The sequence below is a fragment of the Ursus arctos genome, unplaced genomic scaffold, assembly GCF_023065955.2.
Source record: "Ursus arctos isolate Adak ecotype North America unplaced genomic scaffold, UrsArc2.0 scaffold_7, whole genome shotgun sequence".
NCBI classification, from domain to species: Eukaryota; Metazoa; Chordata; class Mammalia; order Carnivora; family Ursidae; genus Ursus; species Ursus arctos.
In genome coordinates, this window is record NW_026623089.1 from 55,373,733 (window position 1) to 55,390,626 (window position 16,894).

General features: G+C 39.7%; 1 protein-coding gene across 3 annotated transcripts in view; it reads right to left on the bottom strand.

Moving 5' to 3' along the window:
* The window catches only part of LOC113259115 (cell division cycle and apoptosis regulator protein 1), a 199,201-nt gene that overhangs the window by 37,302 nt on the left and 145,005 nt on the right, over window positions 1-16,894 (bottom strand). The window contains exons 1-5 of one of the 3 annotated variants that reach the window (XM_026504344.4): window positions 16,330-16,436; window positions 15,017-15,139; window positions 3,571-3,743; window positions 2,894-2,938; window positions 25-57 (exon numbers count right to left, since the gene is read on the bottom strand). In XM_026504344.4, the coding sequence (XP_026360129.2) occupies window positions 25-57; window positions 2,894-2,938; window positions 3,571-3,743; window positions 15,017-15,089 (324 nt within the window). In that variant the 5' untranslated portion in view covers window positions 15,090-15,139; window positions 16,330-16,436. Of the gene's footprint in view, window positions 1-24; window positions 58-2,893; window positions 2,939-3,570; window positions 3,744-15,016; window positions 15,140-16,233; window positions 16,437-16,894 lie in introns of those variants that run through there. The other 2 variants (XM_026504343.4, XM_044386130.3) reach the window with 2 other exon arrangements.

Sequence of the window (16,894 nt, forward strand, 5' to 3'; positions counted from 1 at the left end):
GAAATAAATTAACTGCAAACTAACCTGTGTTAAAAGGGTCTGCTGAGGTTGCTGTAACTGAAAATAGAAAAATCAAACAAAAACAGGGAAGAAAAAAGAAAAGGATCAATCAAAATTGTTTCACAGACGCTCTTATTTATAAGGAAAAATTCCCATTAAATGGGTACTTCATTTCTAATTAAGAAATATGATGAAAAGCAACAGAAGTCATTAGGTGTAAGATTTCCTACAACTATTTCTAATTGCAGACGTGATGTATAACTAACTCATTCAATGGGGCACCTGGCTGGCTCAGTCAGTAGAGCATGCAACTACTGATCTCAGTGTTCTAAGTTTGAGCCCCATATTGGGTGCAGAGATTACTAAACATCTTTTTTCTTTTCTTTTCTTTTTTTTTAAAGATCTTACTTATTCATTTGACACAGAGAGAGAGAGAGCACAAGTAAGGAGCACGCAGGCAGAGGGAGAGTGAGAAGCAGGCTCCCTGCTGAAGAGAGCCCAATGCGGGGCTTGATCCCAGGAACCTGGGATCATAACCTGAGCCGAAGGCAAATGCTTAACCCACTGAGCCACTCAGGTGCCCGTAAACATAAAATCTTGAAAACAAACAAACAAACACATCCAATAAAAAACTGATCTTTTATCTTATTTCATAGGAATAACACCGCCCCAAAAAAACAAAACAAACACACACACACACACACACACACACACAACACACCAAAAAACCTTAAGTCCTTAGATGGGAAAATTTCTAGTATTGACATGTTGGTCACCATGCTACAGAAATACCATTGGGGAAAAAAAAAAATCACTGCCTCTTTAAATGACATATCTGATAAGAAATCCATAACACAAAATATATAAAGAACACACAAAATCTTAAACCAAGAAACAAACAATCCAATTAAAAAATGGGCAGAGGAAATGAACAGACTCTGTTTGAAAGAAGACATACGAATTGAGAAAAGAAACATGAAAAGATGCTCAACATCATGCATCACCACGGAAATGCAAATCAAAACTACAATGAACTATCATCTCACACCTGTCAGAAGAGTTATAATCAAAAACACAAGAAACAATTATTGGCAAGGATGTGGAGAAAAGAAATTTCAGGTACGTTTGGTGGAATGTAAATTGGTACAGTCACTGTGGAAAACAGTATGGAGGTTCCTCAGGAAATCAAAAATAGAAATACCATATAATCCAATAATTCCACTACTGGATATTTACCCAAAGAGAAAAAACACTGACTCAAAACGATGTACGCATCCTTGCTTACCGCAGCATTATTTACAACAGCCAAGATATGGAAGCAACCTAACTGTCCATCAGTAGATAAATGGATAAGGAAAACCCGGTGGGTATACACACAAGCACATGCACAATGGAGTACTACACAGCCATAAAAAGGATGAGCTTCTGCCATTTGAGACAACAAAGATGGACCCAGAGGATATTATGCTAAGAGAAATATGTGAGACTGAGAAAGACAAATACCATATGATTCCACTCATAAGTAGAATCTTAAGAAAAACAACAAAAAAAAAATGGGAACCTGGGTGGGTCAGTCAGTCGAGCATCTGTCTTTTGCTCAGGTCGTGATCTTGGGGCCCGGGGATCGAGCCCCACGTTGGGCTTCCTGCTCAGGGGGGAGTGTGTTTCTCCCTCTCCCCCACTATCTCCAAGTAAATAAAATCTTTTTTATTTTTTTTTAAAGATTTTATTTATTTATTTGACAGAGAGACAGCCAGCGAGAGAGGGAACACAGCAGAGGGAGTGGGAGAGGAAGAAGCAGGCTCCCATCGGAGGAGCCCAACGTGGGACTCAATCCCGGAACGCTGGGATCACACCCTGAGACGAAGGCAGACGCTTAACAACTGTGCTACCCAGGTGCCCCTCTAAGTAAATAAAATCTTAAGAAAAATAAAGATAAAAAATAAAGGTTCATGGGATGATTGGCTGGGACAGTCAGTAGAGCATGCGACTCTTGATCTCAAGAGTTCTGAGTTACAGCCCCATGCTGGGCACACAGCTTACATTTAAAAGTTTAAAAAAATTAAATTAGGGGTGGCCTGGATGGCTCAGTCAGTTAAGAATCTATCTCTTGATTTTGGCTCAGGGCATGACCTCAAGGTTGTGAGACTGAATCCGACATTGGGCTCTATGCTGGATGTGGAGACTGCTAAAGATTCTCTCTCTACCTCTCCCTCTCTCCCACCCCCCTTGCATGCTCTTGCTCTACAAAAAGAAAAAAATTTAAATAAACAAAGGCTCAAAGCCAATGGTCTATCTAGGGTTAAGGCTTTAAATGGGAAAAAGGATCTCCCCATTTTCACGGATGGTCTAGTACAGCACAATGGGGCTGGATGTACCAAATAGAAAAACTGGGACAAAGATTCAGTAATACAGTGATTCTTTCCAAATTCTCCTCTGCATGCTTTCCTAGAAACATGTGACGGGGCACCTGGGTGGCTTAGTCAGGTAAGCACCTGCCTTCGGCTCTGGTCCTGATCCTGGGGTCTTGGAATTGAGCCCAGTGTCGGGCTCCCTGCTCAGTGCGGAGTCTGCCTCTCCCTCTCACTCTGTTCCTCCCCCCTCCTCGTGCTCTCTCAAATAAATAAATGAATGAATCTTAAAAAAATAAATAAACGAAGAAGGAAAGAAACATGTGACAAAGACTGGCTGCTAGCTGAGGATTTGGATTTTCAGGACCTCTATCTTCCTCTCCCTTGGAGACATTCCTTTTTGCCTACCTCATTTAGCCCACCCCCAAAGAATTCAAATCACACATTAATGTAGCTGACAGGAAATAAAATCTATATATAAACTGAACCTGAGACAAATTATTTTTTTACATCAGTTTTTAACATGGAAAATATAAACTAACCTGTTGTTGCACACTATACAAGGCCTGCTGAGGTTGTGAATATTGCTGGAAAAAAAAAGATTTTTCAAAGAAAAATACGGAGTCAGTTTTATTCATTCTCAAGAAGCGATATACATACATACATACAAATACATAAACAAAATCACACTACAAAGAAATTTTGTGAACTAAACTTCACCAAAAATAAGCAAACTGGTGACTCCCTTATACTCTAAGATTCATCAAGAACTGAATTTTGTTCAAATAATTAAGGTATAAGAACTGCCTGTTTTAAGAATTTTGACCACACAACTTCACTCTTCTATATGTCACAGGCACATCTAATTTTATTAACTGAAAAAACAATAAGCATAATTAAAATACACAATTATTGGGGCGCCTGGGTGGCACAGTCAGTTAAGTGTCTGACTTGGTTTCGGCTCAGGTCATGATCTTAGGGTCCTGGGATCCAGCCCCACCTCGGGCTCCGAGCTCAGCACGGAGTCTGCTTGGGATTCTCCCTCTCCCTCTGCCCCTATCCCTTGTGCATGTGTGTGCATGTGCGTGCATGCACACGCACAAGTGCTCTCTCAAATAAATAAATCTTAAAAAAAAAAACCCCACACTTATTAATTCTTTAAAAACTATCTGGCTACTCAGTTTAACATGTCACATACTGAAACCCAATAAAGACTCACCTGTTGCAATGCAGCTGCTGCAGCTGCAGCTTGTTGCTGCAAGGCTGCAGTCTGAGTTAACTGATAGTTTGCTGGGGTTTGTGTGGTAAGGCCTGCTGCTGCTAATGCAGTTTGCTGTGTATAAATGGTAGGAGACGCTCCAAGGAGTGATGGCTGCTGAACACCCAACGCAGCTAAAATGAGATTAAAAAGGAAATGGGGGAAAAAAAAAAGAAAAAAGCATTATTTGGATCCTTTCTAGGAATTTTCCATAAGTGCTTAGTTATGAAATTATGTTCTGCCATTGTTTAGTAAAAACCTAAGGCAAAATTCCTGTAATGCTTGTTAAATTTAATTGATTCAAGTACCTCCCCAGATCTAGTGGCTTTATATTTAATTTTCATGTCATAATAGATAGAAGAAAACATTATTCTATAATAACTACATAATGAACACAAACCTAGACCAAGAGGCTGAAGTACTCTCAAGAAGTATTTTTAGGAAAAAGAGCAGAAAATAAACCATCTTACTTTACTTATCTAGAATTTACTGTTTTACCTCCAAGTAGAAGAGAATCATATAAAACAAAAAAGTTTAGAAACAGTGAAATTAAGCACGTATTTTTACTGCAGGATTTCTCAGAACCTTTAATATGCCAACTCAGCATTCTGAATCTCAAAAGATAGCCATAAAAGCAATCTAGCAATTCCCTTTTCCAAAGCAGCTTGCTTGTATCTGAAAATAACCTGAAAAAATGCTGCTCTATAATTATTAAACAACCTTATAGAAAGAACAATATTTTGCTTTAGAAGAACAAAGAATGTTAATGAACTAACCAAAGCACTTTGTCTAGAATATCCCAGAAAACCTTTAGAAGTGTGAGGTTCATCATCAGTTGTTTAAAAGTTCAGACTAATTTTATTTAAAAACAAAACAAACCAACAACAAAGTAAAGCAAAAACAAACAAAAGTCCAAGAAAGTATGTCTGTAGTTCTTGTAAATTACAAATTACTCCCTGCAAAAAATACTGATTTTTAAAAATTAAAAAAGGAGGGGCAAGAAAAGGAAGAGTCTACAATAAACAAAAAATTTCTAATCTTTTCTTGTTTTTAAGGAAAGTCAGATATCACAGATGGGCAGAAAGAGGAAATCAGGACTAACTAAATGGATTTAAACAGAAATCTAAATAGAAGTGGAGAATATCTTAACACCAGCATTAAGTTCAAAGTCAGGTTAACTACAATGAGAATAAAGGAAAAGGTACTGAAATGTAGACACACAGGTTCTAATCAATGGATCCTGTTAACCTTTTAAAATTGTATGCAAAATTGCAGACAAGAAAGTCCGAAGCTTTCATCAGTTTTCAACAGAATTACGGACCCCAAAAAATGTTGAGAACCACGGTTCCAGGATAATGGAAGCAAAATAACACACTGAACACAAGATAAAGACCATAGGAAAAATTATTAGTGCTTTAAATTCTAAGACTGGCACGTCATATATTTGACAAAGTAGCATCCATGATTCAAATATCACACCCAGCTCCTTCACCCACCTGAGCTCTGACCTCAGATCTGCTCTGTTTCGTTCTGTTGGTATGAACCCTGGAAGTTGCCACAGCAGAAGAGCTCAGAGCCAATATCCCAGAAAGTCTTTTTTCCTATTACTTTTCTAGGTGTTCTGAATCCTGGCATCATACAGTAGCCTAGCATTAAGTAGGCAGGATACCAGACACACCTCTCTTCTGTTAACAGTGTGATAAATTAGAAACTACAAAAAAATTACAGGTGACCCCTGAACAATGTGGGAGTTAAAGGTGCCTGACCTCCACACACAATTGAAAATCTGTATATTAACTTCTGAGTCCCCCAAAATTAACTAGCAATAGCCTAGAGCCTTGGGATAAAATATTCCTAATGAAAGAAAGTGCCAATCAGTTGATTTGTTGAAGTCATTCTTTTTCTAGGACCACCATACAGTGTTACGTCTATGTAAGCCATTCACACACAGGGAAGCATATACAGACACAAGGCTTTAAGACCATACTGATGTCTTGATGAATAAAAATACAGGAGCAGGGATGTCTAGGTGGCTCAGTCAGCTGAGCATCCAACTCTTGACTTTGGCTCAGGTTGTGGGATTGAGCCTCACTGCTCAGCGTAGAGTCTGCTCAAGATTTTCTATCCCTCTCCCTTCTCCTGCCCCTCCCTGTATGCTCGCTCTCTCTCTAAAATAAAAGAATACAGGGGTGCCTGGCTGGCTTAGTCAGTAGAGCATGCAACTCTTGATCTCAGGGTCATGAGTTCAAGCCCCACGGTGAGTGTAGAGCTTACTAAAAAACAGACAGACAAGAAAACCATTCCATTCACAAGTATTAGCAGTTACTAAGTGGATCAACACTTAGTCATGAAAGTTTGTCATTGTATGTTTTCTAATTATCATTTCTCCCTAAATTTTGCATTGTAGGATTCCATTCAAAGATTTTAAAAGAAAACTGAAAACAGTATAAAGTGAAACGCTAAAATGAATAGAAGGAAAACTATAGTAGCATAGAAAAAATATAGAGCTCAGTTTTCTTTTTTATTAAAAGCTAATTCAGGGGAGTGCCTGGCTGGCTCTGTTGGAGGAGCATATGACTCTTGATCTTGGCATCGTGAGTTCAAGCCCCACATTGGGGGTGTAGAGGTTACTGAAATAAATTTAAAACATAAACAAAAACAAAAAACCTCAGGACTGACGTTTCAGAACATGTGTTAATAGCCTATACATGCCACTGAAAATTTAGGTGCTATATCATATTTTAAGACTTTTTAAGAAAAAAAAAACAAAACAAAAAAACCAAAAAACGTTTAAAGAAATACTACCTAAACATGTGGCTTACTCCGTGTTCAACTAAAAGTTTTCATTCTTGGACTCTGAAAATGAAGCTAAACATTAATGTTTATGTGAATCAGACTAAGTGGTATTCAATTTTTAAAACTAGCCTTTGGATTTAGAAGGGAAAATAAAGTATCTCTAGGGCACCTGGGTGGCTCAGTCAGTTAAGCATCTGACTCTTGGTTTCGGCTCAGGTCATGATTTTAGGGTTATTAAAACAGAGCCCCACTTAGGGTTCCACCCTCAGCAAGGAGTCTGCTTGTCCCTCTCCTTCCCCCCCACCGTCATGCATGCATTTCCATCCCCTCTAATAAATAAAATCTTTAAAAACAAACTACAAAACACTAACAGCCAACTGTTGACCGAAAGCCTGACCAGTAACATAACAGTTAACATATTTTGTACGTTATATATACTATGTATTTTTTTTTAAGTAGGCTCCACGCACAGCATGAGGCCCAACAAAGGCCTTGAATTCATGACCCTGAGATCAAGACCTGAGCTGAGATCAAGAGTTGACTCTTGACCAACTGAGCCACCCAGGAGCCCCTATATACTGTATTCCTACAATAAAGTAAGCTAGAGAAAAGAAAATCATTAACGAAAATATATTTACAGGACAGTACTTATCCCCCCCCTCCAAAATCCGCATAAAAGTGGACTCACACTGTTCAAACCCATGGTCTTCAAGGGTCAACACCTGTTGATAATGAAGGGTTCAACTGCTAGAAATTTATGGGAAGGAAATTTACATTCTACTAGTTGTGTCACACCATTAGCTAGTTAATTCAAATTTTGTGAAATCACTGTGAAAATTTTATATATCTGCAATATAGCTCTTTTTAAATCATTCATATTTTAAGGGCACCTGGGTGGCTTAGTAGTCTAAGCATCAGACTTCGGCTCAGGTCATCATCTCAGGGTCCTGGGATCGAGGCCCGCATAGGGCTCCCTGCTTAGTGGGGAGCCTCCTTCTCCCTCTCCCTCTGCCCCTCACCCCACTGGTGTGCATACTCTTTCTCTAATAAATGAATGAAATCTTTTTTTTTTTAATTTTTTTAAAGATTTTATTTATTTGACAGAGACAGCCAGCGAGAGAGGGAACACAAGCAGGGGGAGTGGGAGAGGAAGAAGCAGGCTCCTAGCGGAGGAGCCTGATGTGGGGCTCGATCCCAGAACGCTGGGATCACACCCTGAGCTGAAGGCAGACGCTTAATGACTGAGCCACCCAGGCGCCCCTGAAATCTTTAAAAAAATACAGAAGACAAGAAGTTCTTTTAAAATAAAATAAAATCATTTATATTTTAGACTTTACTCTCAATATAAGTATATTTCATTAATATTCCTTTTTTGTGGTTACGTGAGAAACTATCCTTGAGTATTTGTAAGTAGCATTCTCCACTCTTGTGAATTATAATCAATATTCTGCAAGATAATAATATAACTTGCATATTGCAAAGTTATCAATCCCTGATTTAATCTTTCTCTCCACCTAAGTGGCCAAACGCTTGTCAGCTGGAGATCTTTTCCAATTATTCACAATAGAACAGTCTGTTCATCTACTTATACCTAATTCAATATGATTGCTGAAACTCTTGTGACCCTTCTGAAACAGATATGCTTATCACTGTGTACCAATACTTGCACAGACAAACCTATGAAATGAGCCCTAGATGACCACAGGCTACCAGGTAAATAAGTAAACTTAAGGTCTAAGTTCTCTTAAACCTTTAAGGACAAATTTATCACCTTCTAAAATGTAAAATCAGTTTCATAGGACTCAAACACACTTGTATTATGATATATTCGTAGTTTTCACTGAATACCAGTGAACACTCCACTAAAACACAAAAGAGAAGCCCGTCCTTTTTCTGTTGTCCCTTAATCTTATCAAACTCACTGTTAAATTTAAAAATACATATTACCTTTAAACCTTGGTGCTCTATCTTTACTAAGATGAATCATCCTGAAACAATAAATTTCAAAACCTCAAAGCTGCATGCTCAAGTTAGGATAGGGAGGAAAAAAAAGAAAAGTTAGGATAGAGAGATGGGGGTATTCAGTGTTTGTAGTTTGATGTTTTAAAGATTTTATTTATTTATTTCAGACAAGAGAGAGAGAACACAAGCAGGGGGAGCGATAGAGGGAGAGGGAGCGGGAGAAGCAGGCTCCCCACTAAGCAAAGTACCCAATGTGGGGCTCAATCGTAAGACCCTGGGATCATGACCTGAGCTGAAGGCAGGCGCTTAGGCAGACACATAACGGAGCCACCCAGGCGCACCTGATGTTAATGCAGCTGTCACTAGTTAAGAGCACAAGTAAGGCATACTCAGAGGATGAGGGGGAAAAATATGTATTAACAATGAGCCTTAAAAGATTTTATGTTTTTTTTTTTTACTCTTGGGAAAATGTTTTAGAAACTATTTGCTATCACATAGCACAAGCAGTGTTTAAACAGGGTTAAACCAATACTGGTAGCAATCCTTTCCTACCAAATGAGTTGTAAACATTCAAGTCCATTAAGGGATAACTAATATTAGTGAAGCACACATGGTATATCAGCTATTATTAGTTTCAAAAAGACCATGAGTTTTGGAATTTAACAATCTGAGCTGCTGATTCAAAAGACTGTGGTTTTAAAAGATGACCACTGGGCCAGAATAGAGAGGCAGGAAAAAATGGAGTCATATTTAAAACAACTGTATTGGTATTAGCTTCAGTCACCTGTTGGAAAGCACATTATAACTATAATTTTAACTTCTAAAGTAGTTCATGTTTCTCTATGGTCAGAATGCAGTCATTTTACAAATGGTCAAAAGAAATAGATGAGAAAATAGGTGAGAATACGCTACATCATTCCCCACACTTCAATATTATTATAATTGCATACAGATAGAAAAGCAAATATTTTGAGTCAAATCTACACACAACCCCTAGTCAATATAATTAATCTAAGGGTTAAAGATTCAATCAGCGGGACACCTGGCTGGCTCAGGAGTGGAGCATGCAACTCTTGATCTTGGGTTCCTGAATCCTAGCACTAAAAAAAAAAAAAATTAATTTTATTTATTTTTTTAAAAGATTTTATTTATTCATTTGACAGAGAGACAGCACAAGCAGGGGGAGTGGCAGGCAGAACGAGGGGGAGAAACAGGCTCCCTGAAGAGCAGGGGGAGCCCGAAGCGAAACTTGATCTCAGGACCCCGGGATCATGACGTGAGCCGAAGGCAGTTGCTTAACCAACTGAGTCACCAACCAACCCCAATAATAAAAATAAATTTTAGGGGCGCCTGGGTGGCTCATTCGTTAAGCGTCTGCCTTTGGCTCAGGTTATGATCCCAGCGTTCTGGGATCGAGCCCCGCATGGGGATCCCTGCTCAGCGGGAAGCCTGCTTCTCCCTCTCCCACTGGCCCCCCCCCAACTTGTGTTCCCTCTCTCGCTGCCCATCTAATAAAAATAAAATCTTTAAAAATAATTAATTAAAAAAAAATCTCACAGGGTGCCTCGGTGGCTCAGTCAGTTAAGCATCCGACTCTTGATTTTAGCTCAGATCATCTCAGGGTCATGGGATCGAGCCCCAGGCTGGGTTCCGTGCTCAGCACAGAGTCTGACTGTCTCTCTCCCTCTGCTCCTCCCCCACTCACGTATGCACTCTAATAAATAAGTAAACAAAAACTTTTATTTATTAAAGATTTTATTTATTTATTTGAGAGAAAAAGTGAGTGAGGGAGAGCACAAGCAGGGGGAGGGACAGAGGGAGAGGGAAACACAGACTCCCTGAAAGGGAGCCCAACATGAGACCCGATCCCAGGACCCAGGGACCACGACCTGAGCTGAAGGCAGATGCTTAACCAACTGAGCCATCCAGCACCCCATAGATAAAATCTTTGAAAGAAAAAAAAAAATCTCATAAAGATTCAATCAGTGATTCACCTGCTATTCTCTCAATGTCTCTTTATACACAGGAAACTTAAACTTTCAAATCTAAAAGTCACTGAATACGTATCACAGCACTTCAGCTAGATGGGAAGAAAGGGGAAATATTAAGAACAATTATTTCAGTGTAGGAAAAATGATATATAGGGCTGGAAAGACAAAACATCGTGAATACCATCTCAAGGAGTTTAAAATGAATTCTAAAATGCTTGAAGATATTTTTTGTAGACGAGTAAAAATAGTGGAAGATACAATAAACCACAATTCTGATGTTCTAACATTAACTCTCCTGTGACCATCTTTAAAACCTAAACAAATTTTTTCACTTTTATGGGCCTCAAATTCCTTATCTGATAGAGAAAGGTTTTGAGACAGAATCTAGGTCATGTCCCATCCAACTTTGAAAAATTCGATTTAGACAGAAATTACAAGGGGAGCCTGGCTGGCTAAGTCGGTGGAGCATGTGATTCGATCCCAGGGTCATGAGTTTGAAACCCTCATAGGGTGTGGAGCCTACCTGAAGAAAAAAAAAAAAAATGCTTTAGTAGTATCACATCTGACAGATACACTGAAGCTGAGAGAAATAAGAAGTAGCATATTCAGTATATAAGAAAGGAGAGCAAATAAAAGCAATTAGAACTAAATAACAGAGGGGTGCCTGCTTGGCTCAGCTGGGTAAACATCTGTCTTCAGCTCAGGTCATGATCCTGGAGTCCTGGGACCAAGCCCCCCACTGGGTTCCAGCCCCCCTACTGGCATCCCTGCTCAGGAGGGAGTCTGTTTCTCCCTCTGCACATGCGTGCTCTAATAAATAAATCTTAAAAAAAAAACAAAAACTAAATAAAGGATAATAAAGAGTAACACTACCAAGTGAGAGATGGAAAAAAGAGCTTCCTGACTTAAGGATCTATGGTAAGCACTATGGATTAAGTTTGGGAAAGGCAAGGAAGGACCTGAAAGTTAGGTGAGAGACTTTGGCATATGAGCTGTAAGCAAGAGAAACCTGCTATGACACAGTTATTCAAATATGAAGTGCCCAGGGCCTAAATGTAAAATGGAGTATACCTGAGGCATTTTCAAAAGAGAAAAAAAGTCAAGATTTGATATATGATTGAATATGGGGGTTAAAGGAAAAGAAAACCAAAGATGATAGATAATGACACCTAGCAATCCAAAATCAGAAACAATTCAAATACTGATCTTTAATTTTACAACAGATTTCAGCAATACATTGTTAGCATGCATGCTTTTACTGAAGTTTTTAATATTACTTTATTTTTTTAAGTTTATTTATTTAAGTACTCTCTACACCTAACATGGAGCTCGAACTCATGACTCTAAGATCAAGAGTCCCATACTCTGGGGCGCCTGGGTGGCACAGCGGTTAAGCATCTGCCTTCGGCTCAGGGTGTGATCCCGGCGTTATGGGATCGAGCCCCACATCAGGCTCCTCCGCTATGAGCCTGCTTCTTCCTCTCCCACTCCCCCTGCTTGTGTTCCCTCTCTCGCTGGCTGTCTCTATCTCTGTCGAATAAATAAATAAAATCTTAAAACAAAACAAAAAAAAAGAGTCCCATACTCTTCTAATTGAGCCTGCCAGGTGCCCCTTTATATTATTTTAAATAAGTCATCTGTGTGAATGCAGTGAAATTTTCTGTCACAGACAGAATTTTCAAGATTAGCACAAATGCAAAATATCCTTGCTTGCTAGAAAATGGAAATAGCAAAAACTGAACATCATGTTATGTTATATACGAAAAGAGTAGTAATTATTATACTGCCCTCAAGAGAAAAATGAGTCAGAAATATAGGTACAGAGATCAAAATATTTAATTCAAGTTGAATTACTCAGTTAACTTTTTCTGTTCCATGATCATTTGATTTATGACAGTGGCCTCTGATACTAACATGTCTGGAATATTTCAAAGGCTGCATTTTTTTTTTTTTTAACAGAGTAAAAAACTGGCACCTAAACTATTGCCCTGATTAAGTCCTTATATGTCCTTTATTGAAATTTTTTCTCAAATTGTATTTGAAGCTGCCAGGAGAAAACTTGAGGCACTATAATTAGGTTGGAATGTTCTCCATTTAGGGGCACCTAGCTGGCTCAACCAGTGGAGCATGTGACTCCTGATCTTGGGGTTGTGAGTTCAAGCCCCATGATGGGTGTGGAGATTAAAGTTAAAAAAAAAAAAAAAAGTTCTCCATTTAGATGAGATGTCAATAAAACATATTTTAATTGCCTCAGGATTGAAAATTTAACTTTTATAAAAATGTGTGTGGCTCTGAAAATCAGCTCTAAAAAGACGAGATGATTAATCACAAATAAGACTGTAAGATGAAGGTAAGAAAACAGCAAGCTTTCAGGAAGCAGCCTGAAATATAGCACCTGGAAAATAAAGATTTTAATAAAAACAGTATCACTACAGAGTTCCATCTAGAACCTAATCCAGGATTTTTAGAGGAAAGCTAAGAGTAGACAGATGCTAACAAAACACTTGGCCTACTTACTGAAGTCATGATGTGTCAAAAAATTTGATTTTGAAAAACTATGATTAACAACAATCTCTAAGAAAACCCATAAATAATTTCCTACAGCACAAATAGAAGCTCTATTTACACAAATCCCACTATTTATATTTGGACTCTATTCCCAAATATGGAAAGGGAGATCTATATTTACTATTGACTTTGTGTTTGATAATTTTTTTTTAAAGATTTTATTTATTTATTTGACAGAGAAAGACAGCCAGCGAGAGAGGGAACACAAGCAGGGGGAGTGGGAGAGGAAGAAGCAGGCTCCTAGCAGAGGAGCCTGATGTGGGGCTCGATCCCAGAACACTGGGATCACGCCCTGAGCCGAAGGCAGACGCTTAACGACTGAGCCACCCAGGCGCCCCTGTGTTTGATAATTTTTATGAACGTTTGGTGTCTTCTTCGCTCAGTCTTAAAATAAAAACAAAAAAAGTATAACATTAATTTAAGTAATTAAAATACAAATTTTTAAAAACAATTTTATCTATTTATTTTCAAGAGAGGCAGAGATAGCAAGAGAGAGCACGAGTGGGGAGAAGAGGGAGAAGCAGGCTCCCTGCTGAGCAGAGAGCCCTTCACAGGGCTCAATTCCAGGACCCTGAGATCATGACCTGAGCAGAAGGGAGTCGCCCAACCAACTGAGCCACCCAGGCGCCTCACAATACAAATGTTAAGAGCTATAGACAATAGGCTTCCACCTTAAGAGCTATTTAACTGGAACAATACAGATATCAATTTAAAACATATTATAGGGGTGCCTGAGTGGCTCAGTTGGTTAAGCATCTGCCTTTGGCTCAGGTCATGATTCCAGGGTCCTGGGATGGAGCCCCACATCAGGCTCCCTACTCAGTGGGGTGCCTGCTTCTCCCTCTCCTTGCTCCAGCTCTCTCTCACTCTATCAAACAAATAAATAAAATCCTTACAAAAACAAAACAAATGTCACTCATAATATTAATTATGTTCCTGACTTTGTTTATAAATAAGTAAAACAAATCATATGTAGAAAAAGCCAGGTAAAACATGTTTAGTTTACCAAAATATAAGTCCATAGCACTTGCTTCTAGACACAGAGCAATTGCTAATAAGTCCTGTTTCATTGAAACTAAGTCAACTCCAGAGCCCCCATTATTTAACATAAAGAAGTACCTGGATCTGAATTAAACACAATCTATAATTATTATTTCATAATCTCTTCAGTTGTCTGCAGAATTGATCATTTAACCCCCCCAAATGAAGAGTAACTGAAATAAAAACTCTGAAGTATCCATTTCTTTAAGGAGAAAGGTCACCAACATAACAAGATAATCATGTCCCTCAAATTTTAGAACACCCAAGTCAGAAGATCATAGTATCTCTGTAACTGACCTTGAATTAAAATAGATATTTTAAGTAAAAGCAGTAAAGATCCAGTATTAGAGATGTCATAAATAATAAATATATTCAAATTAACAGAAGAAGCTGCAACTTTTCTGGGCACCCAAGGAAACTGAAATTCATTCTGTAGAATCCATGGGAAACTTATTTAAATAGATTCAAACCTTATGTCAAATGGTTAAAAAAAAAAATTTTTTTTTTTACTTAAAAAAATTTTTTTTTCCTAAGAAGCAGAAGGAAGAAGCTTATTGAAACATTTTCAATGACATTATTTGTTGACCTTATTTTGAAAATGTATTCATTCTTTTATATCTATTTATCTTTCTCCTTTGCTTGATAAATTCTTTAGAATTCGGTTTTCCACTTTAAACTCCAACAACCGAAAAACAGTCATATATAGTTTTTCATAAAATAGAAAATTTGAATACATTTATTTTTAAATATAACATGTGCATACTGACACCTTAACATGCCAAATGATATAACCTCTAATCAATGAGTGGCTGCTAACCTAACTGAATCAAATAAAACTTAATTTAATGTTTGAAAAACTATATAACTATCCAAACTGCTGTGTACAACAGATTTTTTTTTTGCTAGTTGATACAGGAATTTTTAAAAGCTTCACAAATAAAAGATACATCCTTTAGGAACCTTTTTCAATATCACACACAGCCTAATTCACATAGTTATACCCCCTCCCCAACCCCCAAGTTTACAGTACATGTGTTCAGTGGCCTGACCTGGCTGAGATACCGCAGTGGCTGTAAACTGAGTAGCCCATGGCGGATTCTTCTGTCCTCCAAACTGAGCCATGATGAAAGAAGGGAAAAAACCTTCACCTGTTTGTCTTCTATAGCAGCGATCTATTAAGAAAAAGAATCCACGTTTTAAAGTTCAAACTATAAATATCATTAAAGTATTATTAAAGAAATGTTTGTCAAGGACATCTTCGTAGATCATAGTATAAATAACAAGGTATATATACGTCCGATATGCAGCAAGAACATTCTACACCAAGTAGCTCACCAAAAACACCCAATTTCAACATAAGACGTTAAGGGTAGAATCACAAGAAAGGCACTTCTTTCCGTGGCTACAAACTGTCACATTTAAACAGAAAACCAAGTGCTGTTATCTACCCAGTTCTTAACAGTAAGTACACAGCTTCAGGTTCAAAGAAAATAGAGCCTGCGTGTTTCTTTTGGCAATCAGTTGGGGGCTGAAAGTGGTAGAACCAATAACGGAAACGGAGACGAGACATTGAATAAAGGTATTTAAGACTATCATTTAAATAACGAACATCTCCTTACTTTCTCGGGTTGGGAAGGGCCGAGGGGCTCCTTTTCTCTCCCCTCCCTCCAGGGGAAAGACAGTTGAAATAACGGATGCCCCCTAAAGAACCATCGCTAAGACCCCTCCCCCCAAAATCAAGCCAGAAAAGGCTAAGAATCAGCCCGCGCACCCCCTCCTTCCCCCCGCGACTCGTAGGGGCCAGAGCTCTGCCATCCATCTTCCTCCAGCCCCAGCTCCTCGCGGGACGCAGACCAGAGAAGGCGGAATCCTCCGTCTCACGAGACTGGGCGAAGCGCCATGAGAGAACTATTGAAAGTCCTGGTCCCCTTAACCCCCCGGCCGGGCAGAGAGCCTCTATCCCCCAAAACCGGCGCCGCCGCCAGCCACCCGACGCCCTGGGCCGGAGGCCGTGAAGCTAAAACTCAGCGGCCCCAGAGTGAGGGATGGCGCTCGGCAGTCCCTCCAGACCCGTCAAGCCGAGGCTGAGGGGCGCTGGAGATACCTGAAGAACCGCGGGGGGGGGAAGGGGGGTCGAAAAAAACCGAAGCGGTGGGGGAGGGGCTGCCGCGCGGGGCCTGCTCCGACCCGCACAAAAGGGACCATGTCCCTCCCGCCCCAGTCCCACGAGAGCCCCACCGTCGCCGGCCTACGGACGCCGTGCTACCAAAACAGTCGCTCTCGGCCCTTCCGCGGATCCGACAGGACGTTAGGACCCCGGCTCCGCCGCCCGCTGCTCCAACCGCGAGGACCAGACCTTCACCTGAATCGAGTCCCGGCTAACACCGAGGCCATTTCAAACCCGTCAGCGTTAGGCGCATGCGCCAACTTCCCCCTCTTCCTCCACGCCTCTCCCCTCCTCCTCATCTCTGCGAGGAACGGCGCTTACGGGCTTACGTTCTACGTGCGCGCTCCCCAGCTCGCCTTCAATACGCTCACCGCTCTCACTACGCAGCTAGAGCTAGAGCGCGCCTGAGAAGAGTTACCTGGGCTTCCCATAACAATGAGCCGCCTGTGTTTGTTCGCCAGCTCTGAAGAAAAGACTTTTCTAAGGGTGGGCAGGGAAGAATTGGCGGTCACGTGATCCGATCACCTCGCCGCCATTTTGTGTTTTTTCGCCTTTCTGTGTCTTTTTTTTCTAGTTGAATTCAAGTACTTGGAAGAATGGACATATCCTGTACCATCTTCCTAAGTTTTTTTTTAATTGAGATAAAATTCACTTACCATATAATTCACTGTTTTAAATATTTTGTACAATTCAGTGAGCTTTATTTTTTCCTATGGCCTTTATACAGTCCTAAGTTTTTGCAACCATCACGAACTCAACC